Source organism: Pseudopodoces humilis, chromosome 10, assembly GCF_049639895.1.
Source record: "Pseudopodoces humilis isolate 2021_Gansu_Grassland_sample_001 chromosome 10, ASM4963989v1, whole genome shotgun sequence".
Lineage (NCBI taxonomy): Eukaryota > Metazoa > Chordata > Aves > Passeriformes > Paridae > Pseudopodoces > Pseudopodoces humilis.
Genome location: NC_142209.1, coordinates 15,496,640 through 15,514,398, shown reverse-complemented (window position 1 = coordinate 15,514,398; position 17,759 = coordinate 15,496,640). Strand labels below are relative to the sequence as shown.

The following is a 17,759-nucleotide window of genomic DNA, read 5'->3' as shown; positions in this document are numbered from 1 at the left end:
GCAAATTAAAATGCATTTTATACTTACCCAGTTTTTAGTTAAAAGATAATTTGGGTGTTATGTGAACATTTAAATAATTCTTTCCCCCTTCTAAACTGGGGGGTTCTGTGGGAATTTATTTTTTTAAACCTTAGGTTTGAGTAGTCTGATTTATTAAAGTAAAGAAAGAGCATTACCCATACAAAGAGCTGAAGGTCACTATCCAACTGCGCTCGTTGTCTCATTATATGGTCTAATTCAGTAATGTGTTTTCTTCCTGGATGTGATAATTAGCTTTGTGTTTCTTTGTTTCTAACAAATACATGGAGATACTGGAATCTTTTAAGGAAACAGTGAATCATTTTGGAAGGCTGTGTGCAACAAGAGTCAAAGTTAGGACCTTTCCTAGTTCTTACAATTTCATGGCCTCCACTTCCCAAAGCAATCTGCTCTTGGATCCCTGCTTTTAGGAAAACAGCTCCTAAAAAAGTACAAATACCAATAAACTGAAGTTTTCTGGTGAGAAGCATCTCAATATACACATTCAGAAAATGAAAATTCATTCTAAATAAGCCACAAAATCCACAGAGAGACTATGTGTTTCCCTTTCCATAGAGGATTGAAATCATAGTAATATACTCACAGCTTAATCAAGTTGGGGCCAGCATGTATACTGTAACACAGCCAAGTGCTGAAATCATTACCTTAAACCCAGCATACATGCTAAGGACTTTAGCAGCACACACTGCCTTCAACTCCCATTGAAATCTGTAGATTCTTGCAGGGATGTTGGGGTTTTATTATCTCACAGGGTCAAGCTCTTAGTCCTTAATCAGGCAAGAATCCAGATGAGGTCCATGGGAGATCTGCCAGAGAAAGGACTAAATGGAGAGTGAGAAAGGATGACTCTAAACAAGTTGGGAGCAGATCTTTATACAGAGCAGAGCTTGCATATTGTACGCCTGATTCATAGGCAGTAATTTAGCTCACGCAGATGGCAGCCACATGTAAAAAGATTTGGCCGTATATATCCTATATTTGCGCCTCATCCTCACTGAAAAGAAAAAGGGCCATCAGCAGACAGGCATTAGATCAATTATTTAAAATGCAAATTTTGACAGAATAAGTCCAGTAATAAGATTTTTAAAACTGTTAAAGTAACATAAAGGGATATATATTCGATTGTAAAATAAAACACTTACTAACTAGTATCCTTGAGGTTCTTTTCTGCCCCCTAGAAATAAAACAAACCCCACACCAAACCAAAATCATTCTCAATGAAAAAGTAAAATTTCTCACTTAGGAAAGGTCTTCCAAAAGGCCATTTGCAACACCAGAGCTCTGAAATGAATCACTCACTAATGTATCTCTTTCTGTTCTCCTGAGGTAAAGTTCTGTTTCAGGAGCTTCTTACTAAAGGCCACACTCACTCATCTCCTTGCTATCTGTGCAACAACTGACACTTCACTCACTGCAGCCCTTCTTTCCTGCCAAAACACCAAAAGATTTTCTCCTCCTTCCCTTCCTTTTGCTCGTTTCTTCCTTTATTAAGCACGTACCCATTCGTTGTTATCCTACAGGATTTCTCCCCATATAGTTCTACAAGGGCAAGTGAAGAAACACAGCGATGTGGTTCTACAAGAGTTAACTGATTCCACATTTTCTTAATGCACTGCCCAGCTGCTTGTTAGCTGTAACCAGAAGGAGCACGCACATCGGCAGTTAACTGCTAAACGCATTTTCAAAACTAATAAGAAGCTGAAAACAATTCGAGCTCTGGACATGAGTACAGTGTATACTCCCAGGCGAGTAGCAGATATAAAAGGAGAACTGAGATGGCCTCCATATGAAATCACAATGGCTCTTCTCCTCAAATAATCTTTTATTAACTTTTTTTTTTTAAGGGAAGCTGGGGAAAGGAGTTTTAACTCAGGAAATAAGTCATTTGTGCCCAATGCTAGCATAGCCTTTATAAGGCATGCATCTTAGTATCATTGTTGCAAGGAAAAAAAAGTCTCAGGGAACCTCAAAGCCGATTCAGGTTTCAGAAAAATATAAAACATTCACACGCACATCTGAAGTACTTCCCTTTCAGAGACCCCACAGGTGTAGAAATCCATCTCTCTGTATGGCAAAGGTTCAATTCCCATTTAAGGACTTGCACAAAGGAAGCATGAGCCCCCCCTTGACACTACAGATGGCAGGGGACACACAGGGGACCGACAGCTGGCGATGGAGTAAAATTCCTTGTCTTTTCCAGTACAGGAAAACTCTGTTGCTCCTTCTTCAACAAACAAACAACCAAGACTTCAAGGTACATTTTGTAAAAGCTAACCACAAAGCACTAACTAAATGTAAAAGTACAAGATCACAGAAGCTTTCTTGCCCATTGACTTAACTGGAAGCAGAGACCTCAGTGAGCAGGATGGCTTTTTGCTTCCAACAAAAAGAACAACCAACACCCTAGCCCTTACATACGGGGTAAGAAGTGAGAAACCTTTCAGTGAGACTTTCAAAGTGACTTGGCAACACTTAGAACAGCACTATTTGTTTTGAAGTACAATCAGTAAAGGATAGTGTTATTCAGAAAACAGTCACAATATCCTGGAACTTACTAGATGCAAAATAACTTTGCAGTGCAGTCAGCAGTCTGAGGGGCCTCATACACGATTTGCAAGCTTTCAACCAGTCCCCCAGAAAGGTGGGGGAATGAGTAATCTCTCTTCCTGCTAAACATTCAAAGTACACATAACAGCTATCATTGAGTCAGCACTTGGTGGTGAAAATTCATCTGGTTTGCTAGAATTTTTAACAGCATGAAAGTGGCCACTATTATGCATCTTACATGTCCCTTTTTTTTTTAAATTACTATTATTATTTTTGTAGAAGAAAATACCATGTAAGCTACCCATTTCAATATATTTGTAATTAGGAGACAATATCAGGTTTTGATTTTGGGGAAAAAACAAGAGCTAGGGACTGAAAAAACTTAGATGTTAAACAAGTGGCATCTTAATACAAACAAGAAAATAAGCAGACAAAGAAACCAATGCAAGGCCCAGTTAAACTATATGGTCGGGTAGTGTTTAACAAGGTCAAATGTTTCAGGCTTTCACTTGCTTACAATACAGCATAACATGCTGACTGTGAAGGGCTCCAGCTCAGAGTCCAGAGGAGGACTGTTGCCTCTCATTTATTGAACCATTTTCATACAAAAAGCATAGAAGTTTCAACATTGCATTGTACAGTGGCAGATCTCCTTTTTGTAATGTATTGCATATCACTGTGGGAAACTAGTTGGCAAATTCTTGTTATGGGTAGAGTTACATAAGTTACATGAACAAAAAAAAGTGCTTCTGTCAGCTTTTTCATGTACTTTTGAGTAAGGATGCATAGCTGTGCCAGTAAATTAAATCATTTTGTTGCAGTATATTCCAATTCTGAGAGGCTGTTTTACTTTGTGGTTATGTCCGACTGTGCCACCAGGTGAACCACAGATCAAGTTACTCAAAATACTTGAACAATACTTCAATACTCTACTTCTGTAAGAGGAAATTCATTTTTGACTTAGTACAAACATGAGCTGCTGCAAAAAAGGCAGGCTCCACTACCCCTGCCCCACACTTTCAAGAGTCCCTTATTTGCTCTAGCAATCGTGATGGTTCAGAGAAAACCAGCCACTTCTAGGACTTCAAAAGCTCTCATGTAAGCACACAGGATCCCAGCTGAAACTTACTCTACCCATCAGTGAACCAGTGGTTTAAATCCATTGAATGGAATGGAAGTTAATTGGAATGGAAGTTAACACCCATTCTTTCACTAATATCTCATGAGATATGTGATAATTTATTGGCATACAATGCAGAGGCAGGCTTAACATTGTACTGGAAGGCAAGCTGGCGAAGCATAAGCCTGAGTGTATCCTGCTTTAGAAAAGCCACCACCCCCTACTGACCAACTGAAGCACGGTATCAACATTCTCTAATTGGATGCAAACAGCTGAGTAACAAACACCCCCACTCCCTGTCCCAAGGACAGCACAGACCTGACTCCTGGTCAGAGAGAGTCCAGGCAGAGCAGCTCCACAGTCCCACTACTCGCAGCCCTACTACCAGTGCCACAACTTTGGCTGGAAAAAGAACCAAGCTCTCGTTGAGGACAACCAACATTTTCTCTGGACAAGGCTACAGTAACAAATTGAATATACTCAGAGCACAGAAGTGTACTCTCATCTACCGATTTTTCAGTCATGCTCACTATTAACCGTTAGCAGTTTATTGCAGTTTACATTCATTGTAAATGCAGAGAGACCCCAAGTGTCACCCACTACATGCTGTTCAGCCATTGTATGAAAAAAAATGTTTATCTTTCAAACTTCCAATGTAACTGCACTGTTGTATTTAAATGTTCTTTGAGATCATCCAGGATATTACAAAGATGCTTGTTTAAAAAGTCTCTTCCAGCTGTTCTATGTGTATATAAGGAGCATTACAAAGGCATCAAATACTCATTAGTGATGAGATCATCCTAACTAAAAAAAAAAACATACTAATACACATCTTGGATAGAAACAATTACAGTGAGATACTGAACACAGAAGGAAGAACACAGCCCCAGTTAAAGAGGGAAGCAGAGAGCACCACACTCATTGCAGGGTCTCACCTAAAGTGAGCAATAGCATGATTTCCCTTCACTGGCACAACAGCCCTTGCACAGCAGGTTCTCAGTAGATCTCTCTCCAACTCCATCAGCCATGGCCTAGTTAACAAAATAGCACAGAGGACCTAACAAGAAGCAGCTCTGAAGAAAAAGCAAACAAACCCATGTGTTGCCAATGGAGAAGGAAGTCCAAAAGACTTAGACCAGAACATGAGTTTTGTTATTACTTCAGGACATAAACCCTAGGATTAAATCCATTAAGAAAGAGGACCTGTGCTACACCATCTTCAAATTTTTGCCATTAAATCCTCCTAGAGACATAATGCTATACAACTGTATTAGGATCAGACAACTACTGACTGGTTTAGAATGGATTAAAGGGAAGAAGACACAGCAACTCTGCAGAGAGTTACGGTCTCAGCATGAACCCATCCTGTCTGCAGCACTTGTCGCCCACCAAGCAGCAAACTGAACCCTCAAAAAAGCATTTCAGCAAGAGATGCCACCAGGGAGCACAGGGACACCAGTATACAGGCTGGTTCCTTCCAAAAATTTAAGAAAAACAACTGGAACAAGATGACAACACAGGTATCAGAACTGAATCAACTTAATTAGTTCAGTCAACTAATACAAAAAATGTTGATTGCTCCAATTAAATTACTTCAGTCCACTAGGCCAAAAAAGCACTGATTCATTGCTCAAAAATCTTCCTGGATAAATCCTCATTTCACTCCACTTTTTCTTTGAGCAATCTTGTCAAACCATAGACAGTTACACGAATGCTTGACCTATAAAACCATCTCAAGTGCATTATTATTTCTCTGGAGAAAGAGGGAAGAGACATTCTAGGACTCTTCAAGGCAGGAAAAAAAACCAAAGGAGCTCTTTGTTAGCAATTTTTACTTGAAATGCTTTAGACAATATTTTTGGTTAATCTTTTACATAGTGCATGTATAATGTTGAAGCAAACAAGAATAAGCTGGTGTGGTTTTCGCCGCATACAAGAAGATTTAACAACACCATTAAGCAGTTCAGCACACAGAACTGTTTCATTAGAATTCTTTTCTCCTGAATCATATCAATAAGGCTGGAGTTCAGTCTAGTATTTATAAGAGCTGATTTAAAGGCTTCTTGCTGCAAACATACTTTTGAGATCCAATAAATGTATCAGAGACCTGGAATTAAGGAACTGTAATTTCTTTAATTGTTTTATTCAAAATCAGCCATCACAAAGTCTTAAACATTATTTTATCTTGGGCATGAAATTGCTGAAAAAACCCTAGCTTTACTAATTTCAAAAACGAAAGAAGATTTCAAGAGAACACACGTAACACAACCAGATCTTTTTCAGAGTTGCTTTTATTTTTCAATTACTGGCATGAAGCATTTTGTATTCTAAAATTTTGGTTACTTTTTTCCCTTGGTAAAGAAACCATTACTAAAGTCAGATAACTGGCCGTTAACAGGAAGCACTACAGAACTACTTGTCAAGTATTACAATTAAGACAATTGTAATCTTCAGCAAAACCTCAGAGACCTTCCTACCATGCATACTTGAGATCAATCACTAGTACTACAAGAATTAAAATGAATGCAGTGAACAATATGGCCATGAGCACTATTTCAGAAAGAAAGATTACTACTGGCCTAGCTCCAAAAAGCAACTGAGACAAGTAATTTCCAAAGTAATCTCTGAACAGTTTTCTTGCCAATTTACTCAAATACCTATTACTTCTTCAGCTTGAAGGTGAAAATATCCCACAGAAAAATTAATTACTGCTTTGAACTCATTAGTGCTATAAAAGAAAATTTTGCCAGACTGACCTAACTTTTCAAAGCAGAAGATCCAGAAATCTGGCAACTTTTATAAATTACATAGTTTAAAAAATTATCTCCAAAGTCTACCCTAATGCAGGAAACTGAAGCCACAAATTAACTTGTATCATGTTGCTCAAACCATGCATGGGATTTAATGCAGTTCTACCTGCTGTTGTAAGTTGTCCCCCAGAGATGCAAGAAAAGAGTTTCACTTCACCTGAAAATAATTTTTGGTACAGTTCTCAGATTTCACCCTTCCTTGCTTTGGTATGACTGATTCTACTTCCTACAAATACAGTGATTTTTTTTTTTTTTTTTTTTTTTTAAATAAGGATGGCAGGTAGAGTAAAATAAGTAACTCCATGAGTTAAAACGGTTCTCAGAACATCATAATTTATCTATGACTGGCCAAAACATCAACCACCTTGTTCCTTACAAGAGATTACAATAGACCTATGCAGTTCAGTGTCCACAACTCTAAAAGGAAGCAAACCAGGAGAAAAGTCTGACAGTCCCTTTAATAAAACCTTTTCTAGATTCATACGTCCAAAAAGGGCCAGGGTAGGCTTTGAAGAATTACCAAGACAATAGCAATTAGCAACAACATGATCCATGTGACTTTAAAGCAATTACAGTCCTGCATGTCAATTCAATCCAAACAATCCTGCATGGAAGATGCCAGGGTTGAACACATACGTTTTACATATCACATGACCAAGATTGAGAGATTAAATAACTCGTGGGGAGATCACAGAGAAAGTCAAAAACCCAGATAGAAGATTTCATGTTTCAGTCAAAAGCAGAGGGTCATAGATCAGCCCTATGCATTTAACACATCCATGGCCATCAGGCACGGGAACTCCACAAAGAGAACAGGTCCAGGTGTTCTCCTTCAGGAGTGCCTGCTCATGGCTGAGCCACAGCTGGATGGAACTGCTCTGACAGCCCAGAACTTGCTCCACCCTCTCCCAAAGGTCCTGAAGACAAAAGCGTTTGCACTCAGTCACCACAGAGGATGAACACACACGTCACATCACACAGGCAGGGCTGCTGTGCCTTGGCTGTACGAAGAGTGCACGACTCCATGGGCAGGAAAAGACTCCACCACACTCCTCAGACACAGCAGGACCTGTCCAGCCATGCCCTGAGGCACAGGGAGCTTTTATGCTACAGAGCAGATGTTTCCCAGGAGTAATCAAATTGTCCATTTGGACTAAACACACACGTGTGCCAATATATAAAATATGTGACCAGTGCTTTTAAAGTTCTTAATCTTCTACAGATTTCCTTAAAGCAACTCCAAATTTGCAAACTGAACTACGCTAAGCTACTTCAGCAATAACTACATTTTCAAATAATATTTTCACCTTTATCCACTTTCACACAATTCCTGAAGCCTAAAGAATCACCAAGGCATTGTCACCCTCAGAGTCCAGTCACCCCTCCCTGATTTTTACACTTTACTGAAAGGCATGCATTCTTGTGAAGGAAAAAAATAATTTTCACATAGTAGCTAGAATCAAAATAACTTGAGGAGCATCTCTAGTGGGACATATGTATTACTGCCCCATTCAAGTTAAAATAGCAAAGAAAAATTTTGTTTATTCAAAAATAGATTGTATCCATCAACTTTTCCAGACACAAGGCAAATTTAGTGATTTAGGAAATGAAGAAAATAGGAAAATGAGGGAAAAGAACCATAAAAATAAATTCTTCACTCACTCTTGACTCCAAGTGTTAAGGAAAATACATTAATTTAAAATTTAAAAAAAATTCAAAAAGCAAACAACAGAAAAATCCACCACCAAACCTGCTTTAGATGAAAGCAAACTTTTTGCTGAAGAAATAAAAGAGCAACAAACCGTAAGGATATGTTTCCATCATCCAGCCCCAAATTCCTTTATTTGTTACTTCTTTGCTGCACTACTTCAATAATGAGACTAATGACATTTTCAGTTTAGTTATTTCCATCACTGACAGGTAAAATCCCTTTTTTATTAAATGCCTATTAGTAAGTCTCATAGTGTGGAAGTTGCCAAAAAAAGGAACAATAGCTCCATCTTTTATAAAGTACACTTATGAAGAAAAGCACATTGTGCTTAAAGCAGCTGCACTTCATGGCGTTACTAAAAACCTTTGCTTTTGTCACCTGGGGTCAAAATTTATCCTTGGTGAAATTCCGTTGACTTAAAACAAGTTTATGCCAAAGAGGAATCCAACTCAATGCCTTCAGGTAATGAAACATGGTTCAGGCTTTGTGCTAAATATATGTATTTTTTTTCACTCCAAATTCATCTCTCCTATGACTTACAGCCTAAGGGACTTCAGGTTTTTTTGTCATTAGGTTCGGAGGATGAAATTATTTCTCTTCCTTGAAAAGGCATATATCTGGTCCCTGCATTTTCTCTACACTATAGCATCACCAGTAGTAAAATAATGGCACCGAATCATACAACTGTATTTCGGTGGAAGGAGCTTATAAAAAAAAGATTTGCAGAAATTCAATACAATTTACATGTGAAAATAGTGATTGTTTTTCTAATAGCAGATGCTTCATTTCTTGTTGAGACATCCCAGGATCACATTTGGGAATGGCTGGATGTCAGGTGCTACAGCATGTGAAGTCTAATGTTTAGTTAATTAAATATGCCCTTTTCACTTTTTTATTAATTAAAGGGATCGAGGCTTTATGTTATTTATAAGACAAATGACAGATGGAAAAACCAAAAAAGAGTTAATAAGGGCCAGCAATACAGAAAGGATATTAAAAGATCTACAAGCAAAACCTCAAATCCCAATTCCCTTCAGAAAACAAAAGAATTATTTTTAGCAAAGTATTTATAAAATAATTATGTAAAGCTTAGAACTTGTTAAAGAGAAGTTTCTCTTTAAAAAACAACTTGAATAAGTTTCCTTACAAAGACAAGGATTAATGCCATTCCCCATTCCTTGACATAAAATTTTCCTCAGAACTACTTTCCATCAGTGGAGTACTTCCCTCCAGAGACCCTCAGTATAGCTGCCATTTGCCTGCAACTGTGCAACTCCGGTACTGCATTATGGGCTTCATATTCCTTAGGATTCCTTTGGCATCACGCAGAATCAGCTTTAAACAAAGAACCAGATATTCATATTTAGTGATAAATGCTCAGGTTCAGCAAACACTTCGATATACACTCAGCTATTCTGCTGAATCAGGACCCACAATCCCACATCCTACTGCTCCACATGGGTGCAGAATTGTGCAGAATTCTGCTGAAATTCAACTGTTTTTAGCTTGAAAGCCTTGCTGATACAGGAAAAATGAAGTCTGCTCAGTTCAAGTCATTCCAAGTCTGTGATACAATTACCTCTTTGAAAATACATAACCCTTCTCTGTATCCTGACTCTCTAAATTCTTCAGAAGTTTTGTGTGGGTTTGGAAGATAAAAAAACACTATTTATGCATAAAACACATAGAAATGGCACAGGATTTGACTCAATTCAGTTGCTGAAAGACAGACAGATGACCAGATTAAAAATGCAATTTACAAAGGAACAGATCATCATGCAGCACAATAATGCAAAGAAATTTAAGTCAGGGGACACAGATTTAGCACAGCTTCCCAGTTTTAATCAGTCTTTGTATTTAAAGTGCTCATTTAAAACAATTTCCTGCTTGAAAGGTATAATGTTTTGTGTGAAATGAAAATTAACTCTCTTCTTATGTATATTTTGGCACCTCAAAGTTAATATGTGGTATTAAGATGTTTCAAATCACCACCAGGGTGCTGAAGGAGTAAAAAAATTAGAACAATTTCCACTTTTAATAGCAAACCATTGGTTTCTCAGTAGTATTTCTCAGAACTGAGAGCACATTATCCTCCCCTGAAGCGCATGGGCATTCCCTTGCAGCCTCTGCGGAGGGCTTGCAGCCTTTCTGACATGGCACAGCACATGAAGCTCTGCTCTTCTAGTTCTCTGAGACTGCAAATCTTCAAATGTTCTGAGCGCTGGTTCATCTCACCCTCAAAAGTCTGAACACCCAGACCATAAACTGACAGGAATAGGTGATTGTACAATGGAGGCAGAAGTCAGCTGATTATGAGAAAGAAGGGAAAGGGAGCTAGAGAGTGAAATCCTCATCCATTCAAAAGCTGCAAGCAGCCTGTGCTCTACTTCAGCCCTAAAAATTCAGGATCTATCTTCTGTCTCTTCATTCTCATCCTCTAAACACAATTTAAACAAACAAAAAACTCCACACCTCTGGCAACAAATACTTTGGGGGAAAAATATAAACATTACAGTCTAATTACATCTGGGAAATATCCAGCAAACACTGTTTAAAACAGAAGGAAATTTGTGTGAGTAACTCCCAGTATTAATTTCTATTTTTTTTTTTTTAGATCATGTCCTTCACCTTCCAGTGGAAGTTTTTTACTACACTTTGAAGAATCATATATTGCTTTTGAAAACACAGTGTTCAAGGTCAGGGGAAGTTCATCTTTAAAAAAAAGAAAAAGTAGATGTCATGACAAGCCTGTTTCTTCCTGTTGCTCCACTTATTAACATGGCACCCATCACCACCATATCTGGGGGGCACAGATCCAGAAGATACATGAGTTGCAAGTGAACAGTCTTACTGAAAATGGAGCACACATGCTCTGAACAGTGTAAGACTACTTATAAGAACAAAGAAAGAAAAAGCAGCTAGGATTACAATAGAGCAGAGAACCAGTGAGTAAAGAGCTGTTGGAAGAAAACCTTAAAGACAGACCTAACATGAGCAGATAAACCAGTAATCTCAGTATTACAGAAAATAGGTAAACTCTTCAATATATCTGTTCTTACAGGGTCTTCATCTGCCTGACCACAACCACGAAATTCTGTCATAAAGAGAGAGGCATCTACAAGTCAAGCACAGGCAATGCTAAATATCAGGGGGGTTAAAGCAGAGTGAACATGGCTCCATGGGCAAATTCAGGTTGGTATCAGATGCCACAGCTGCGCTGCTTTCTCAGCAGCAGGAATGATTTGCACCAACAGAGGATCTACCCCAGAGGCTGGAATGAGAACCTTTGGCCATAGGCCGTATCACCCTTCCGTGTCTTCTTTCCAGCTGAATAGTAATGCAGGAAACGAGAAAGGAAAAATAGAAGTTCAAGTTAAAAAATGTTACCATTCCTTAGTGGAAGGACCTGTCTTGTTGAAGGTTTTGCTTTCAAGGTCTACAGCAGGTACACATTTCAGCTGTCCTCTAAGACATTTTATTAAGACATTCATTGTGCACCCAACTGCACTAATTGCCAGCAAGATAAAGAAGTATGTTCCAGCCTTTGATTTAAGCCACATTAGGACAGAGTATTTTTGCTCCAAGATTACAAAGCCAGACTAATTTAAGAGGTTATCCAAGGCCTGGATAACTGTGTGCAGTTCTTAGTGTTTGTGTGGAGTTCTTACTGCAGGTTGCCAGACCTTAATTTAATCCCACTTCAAAAACTTAATTCCTTCAGTCGGGCAGATAGCTTGCCAGCAGTTTTTCTCTCCATCCTGCCTTGGATTTTCCATGAAGTAGAAAAATCTCAGAGTAATCAAGGTTTTCCTTGCAGTCTTCTTCTGTCCAATTATATGTATATTGTAAGCTGTATGAATAAAAGCTTACAAGAAATCCATGTACAAGACGAAAGCAAATCAAATTTAGATAAGCATTTAGCTACATACATCCAGGTAGTATGAGGAGGCAGAAAAACAGGCAAATATTCTTTGCATATTTATACAGACCATTTTCAATGCAGTTAGTGAGGTGTAATCATTAAGCTATAAGCTTGAAAAACATGCATGTCTGTGACTCATCTTTGACCATCCACTTCTGTATCATGTCACGTAACTCCAGGGTTTTGGGGGGTTTTTGGTATATTTAACACGCTAGTATCCTCAAGAGCAAGAATAGAAAAAAAGAAACCAAATAAAACATAGATTCTGTCTAGAAGCTCACTAATACCTGAAAATACAAGAACACTGAAGCTATTATAGTGTCAGCAAAAACCCCCCTTAAACCAGGAGCAGCAGTTTCAGTGTAGGAATGGTAAAAAAAAGAAAGGTGTGTTCTGCTGCAGTAGCCTCACTTGTTCAGAAACAAACAGCAAGCTGGAAAAAGGCTGAAATGTAAAAAAAATCAATACCCTAGGGAGGTGGCATGCTGCCCCCTGCCTCCCCCAGGCTCCACCACAAGCAAGGAATTTTATTTATACTTCTTAACTTTATTTAGATTTCTAGTTTTATTTATACTAGTACATTAGTGGTTCAAGACTGAAAAAGCACAGGTTCTGTCGCCGGCAATTAGGAGCCAAGCCTGCGGTGCCCTGGCCATACGCTGACCAGAGCTCAGGGCCTCTGCCAGATTTTCACATGACTGGAAAACATTGTTTGCTCCCACCTGTTCTTCACCCAGAGACACGAACTCCCTGCATTTAAAATATGCAGTATAACTGTTTGCATTAAAAGGACCCAAGATCTCAAGCAGTAAAAGCTCTATCTAAATAATTTTCTCTGTCCTTCCTCAGTTTTAATTATATCTGCATGACATCTCTTTCCTCTTCATCACAGTCCATCGGTTCTTGCTCTTGGCTTACTGTACTCATTATACTCTGTAAACGACATTACCTAGCTGTTCCCATTAAGAATTTATTGAAAAAATTAAAAAGCATGGAAGAAAAGCAAAATATACAGGCAGGTACAGCCAGAAACCACAGACAGTGCTTCCTCACCTTCCCCTAACAAACTGTGACCCTTCCTACTCCCTTCAGCTAATTTCTTCCCATGCAAATAGAGGGAAGATCAGTCTCCAAGAAAGAAAGAATTTGAAACTAGCCCTCCTCCAAGTAGGGTGCTGGACTAGACTTGCAGAGATCCCTTCCAGCCAAAATAATTCTGTGACTCTACTTATGAATAAGCATCTGATTGAATCCAAAGCTTTTTAAGAGTTTGTTTCAAGAATATCTGCCAGAGGAAAACACAGAATTGGGGAGTAAAACCAAAAAAACCACAATGAATTTCAAGACAGACATGTAACGTTTTCTGAACACTGTATAACTTTCTAATAGTAGTACTGTTTGATAGCACTTTTAAATCAGTGGGTTTTAATTAAAGCTTAAGAGATAAGCTGACTTGATAGGCAAGCATTCTCCTCAGCAGCAAAACAGAACTATGGTTGTGATCAATTAAAAGAGCTTTTCTTTTCTGCACTGGCACTTCCTTTTAAAGTAGATTTTTACACATCTAGAATTATACAGATTTGCTCCAAGTAATGGCTCTTCTCAGCCAAGAGCAGCATTGATGTCCTCAGCTTGAGCCGCAGACACACTCAGACACACCCTGCATTGCTGAAAGTCTGTCTGCAATGAAGCTATTGCAAAATGTCAGCATCACGTACTATTAAACAATCAAAGTTACTCATGTTGGATGGATGCCTTCAAGGAGGTCAAACCCAGAGAAAGTCCCACAAGGCCTGAGGGCTTGAAATAACATAATTTTCCATACTGAAGATGAAATGAAGTCAAATTGTAACACATTTAATTGCTCAGTCCTGTCTCTTCCAAAGCTGGTCATCTTTTCCACAGTGAGGACATCTCAGATTTAAGCAAGCCATCTGTCCACTGTCCATTTTTCCCACTGTCTCATTTTGACTGACTGTATATCCACTTGGCCTCTTCTCCAAAGACCCACGCTGTACACAGGCTGGACACATAAGAGGCTTCCCCTTGCAACCACAGAAAGAGCTTTGACAAACAAACACACTGAGTAGAATCACTTCAGTGCTTGAAGAAACTACAGAATAAACTAGGTACTTGAACTCCACGGATCTTTCCTTTCTCTGTCACAAGTTATTGCAACATACTGTTTTAAAAATCCCCAGCTAGGCCAAAATGTGGGACAGGAACAATCCCCTTAAATGGCAGTGCATGTTCCTGACCTACAAGGTCTCCATTAACATTGACAGCTGTTATTAAAACTGTTATTAAACTGTTATTTTTGCTATCATCACTAACGGTTGACTATAAATCAGGTCAGACAACTGTCAGGAATAACCAAGGTGAGGTTTATCCCAATAAGGCAGGAAGGATGGACAGACTCAGTGACTGATTATGAACCTTTCTGGGATTTTGTCAAACATATTTTTAATAAAGTCAAATAATTGGGGCTTATTTCCAGATTATAGGTCTTGGAGGCAGCACGGAGCTGAGCTGGTACATCCTTTCAGCCCAGCTCTGTAGAGAGACTTGACAGTCTCAGCTTCACCAGCCCAACCCTGCACCTGGGGAAATAAATCCAGCCTCTTGGAAGAGCCAATAGTTCATCATGCTGGCAGAGCTACCCTGCTTCCACTCCCAAAGCCTTCCGTATCAACCTTCCCTATTATAACCCATGTTCACCATGCAATTTTTATAAATAAATATGTAGATAACCTAAATAATTTACATTACTACTGCAGTTCTTAAAATATTTTAAGAGTGAATATAGATGCAAGAAAACATTCTTATAGGAACAGCACTGTTTCTCACATCATATATGATGCAATTATGATCACAATAGTTTTATAGAAAACCTAGACATAAACATGAACTTTAGCTGACCTACTTTTTTCAGCATGAAAAAGTATTTCTGATCAACAATTCTAAATATGCACAACCAGTTACACTGAATACATGATTTGCATAATATCACCAACCTGCAGCTGCAAAGCACAAAACCATCAAAGCAAACACTGAAGTAACGCAACTTGACGACATTTTTGTAAATGCTGTATCTTCTCAAATCAACTTGTTTTGTGGCTCTTCATGTGGATTTACTTTCTTTGAAATTTGTGGTGTGCTTTGAAATCAGATCTTCTGGACTTTTAATTGCCTACAGAAAGAAGTAAAAATAAATATTAATACAAATAAAACTTACAGAAACGTTATTAGATATTTAAAATTCTCTCTCTTGTAAGAAGAGAAACAGAACTCTTTCTTAAAGGACTAGTAGGGGAGTGCATTTTATATTGCCAGATACCCTAGGCACCAATAACCTAGTACTCTTCCCCCTGTATTTTGGTACTTCTTTGTAGATGTTTCTCCCTTATATTACACATTGTGCAAGTTAGGATCTGCTTGGAAGTGAGGCCCCAGAGTCCTTTCTGTCAGCTAATACCAAAGTCCCACTGAAGCCTGCCAATGGTACTCACACCCTCAGACATGTTTATTTTAAGTAATCAACCTTTCTCTGGGGCATATAAACATTTGTTTGCACAGTTATCTGTTGCTACCTTTATTATAGCATGGAGAAATGTTTCACATATGCTCTAGCTAGTTGATGGGTAACTCAATAAATTTAACTCATCATTTCTCAGTATGACAAACTCTGAAAACTTTTCAATGCCACTTGACACCAAATATAAACGAAAAACTGGTCAGAATCTTTATTTTAAGAGATTTCAAGACATGATATACCAGGTGAGTTCAACAACTCTAGTATGCTATACTAATAAATGACAATATAGCTGACACCTGCAAGCCTTACAAACATTGAAAACTCTGACCCCAGAATGCATGCTGCAGAGTTTGGAGGGGAAACACTTAAGCATATCTATAATATCCTATAATATCCTCTTCCAGCTTTTTTTTTTTTTTCACTCTATTCTCAGTCATCTAGATATCTAGAGAAATATTACAGACCAAGAAGGTAAAGAACTGGAATGCTGGTATTGTGCCTTCAGAAGATTACAGCTGGCACCTTGGCAACCACTAACACTCACCACAAGGCAATGCAAGAAATTACAAACCACCACCACTGGACTAAGTGACAGCAAAATGCTGAGTCAGGATCAAAAAATCTAAACCGTGGCAACATGAACACCATTTAAAAGGTTTTTGCCAACATTAAAATGGAATGAAGTACAAGGATGAAAGGCCAAACTCTGTTACACAGTGTGTGCCATGCTGTGCACCAGCAAAAGTATCCTCAACAAAACCTGTACCTAGACCAGCACTTCAAGACCAGCACCCCTGGGCTATGAGGAAACTCAAGAAACTCCTCAGCAGCAGCATTTCAGCACAGGTCATGTGGCAGGGACAGCACTGTCCTGTGTGCTGCATCTACACACCTGAAAGGGCCGTCGGAGCCCAAGGCCAGAACTCCAGCCTCCTACAGATCCTTCACTCAGAACCCAGCTCCTGGAACCTCCCAGTGGTCTTGGCAGTGCCCCAGAGCAGTTCTGCAGGCTGCTGGGAACACCTACACACACCCTTCTGCAGGACAGCAGCGTTATGGGGAGAGCAAGGAGCTGACTGTCACAACGTGAGGCTTCATGCAGTTCCTTTTCAAGCTCAGTGTCCCAGGTAAAACACACTTTCGGCAAAATGGCAAGACAAGACAAATACAATTTGCTGCTTTTTCACTAGATGAAAAGAAATCTAAGTCTACCTGGTGATAGTATTTGGTTGCTAGTTCAATTTTTAAATGCTGCCATAAAGAAAAATGATCAAATAGAGCAAATAATGAGGTTTCTAGTCAGTGTTATCTATAGAAGACCATCATTATGTTCTGCAAGATGTCATATGTGCAAACAGGCAATGAAGAAACATTCTGAAATCCAAGTTATTGATGTACAGCTACTTCATCAACAACAATGAACACAAGAGAAACCAGAAAAAGAGCAACTACAGCACATATGTTAATATATCAAATAAGAAAACACAAGATATGACTTAGATCACTCTCCCATCTGCACAAACCTCTCATTCTTCATGACAGTTTTATAAGGCACAAAGTTGTGTAGAAACAGGGAGTACAAAGAAAGAACTGGAGAGAAAGAAATGACGTTTATAATCCCATTCTGACTTGAGAATCTAAATATGTTAAAATGTCAAGTTTCAAATCAACTTGGATGAAATTCTTTCTGAAAAAGGTGATTTAAAAGACAGAGAGAACACATATTTCGATCTGTAGGAGTGATTTGATTCCTACCACAATCCACTGACCAATAATATTTCCAAGGTATAACTCAGAGCTGCCAGTATATGTATGATTGAACAGCCCTAAACTTCTACCATGAAGGGTGAATAATGAAGACAAATGAAAATTTGGAAGAGCTTTCTGAAGAGCAAGCTCACTTGCTTGAAGACATACACTCACAAACTTAAAAGGGAGGGTAAATATCAAGCAATATGAAAAAGTGACAAACTGACAGTGAGTTTCATGAATTTAGGATGAATGATACCCAAACTGTCAGTTCCACAGCTGCAACTTAAGTCAAAATACAGACAAAAATGCTACTAATAACCCAT

The 17,759-nt window shown here is 38.7% G+C and overlaps 1 protein-coding gene across 2 annotated transcripts in view; it reads right to left on the bottom strand.

Moving 5' to 3' along the window:
• TGFBR3 (transforming growth factor beta receptor 3) overlaps positions 1-17,759 on the bottom strand; it is a 115,451-nt gene that overhangs the window by 86,701 nt on the left and 10,991 nt on the right. For both annotated transcript variants that reach the window (XM_088060404.1, XM_005520983.3), the window contains exon 2: positions 15,164-15,339. In XM_088060404.1, the coding sequence (XP_087916530.1) occupies positions 15,164-15,224 (61 nt within the window). In that variant the 5' untranslated portion in view covers positions 15,225-15,339. The remainder of the gene's footprint in view (positions 1-15,163; positions 15,340-17,759) is intronic.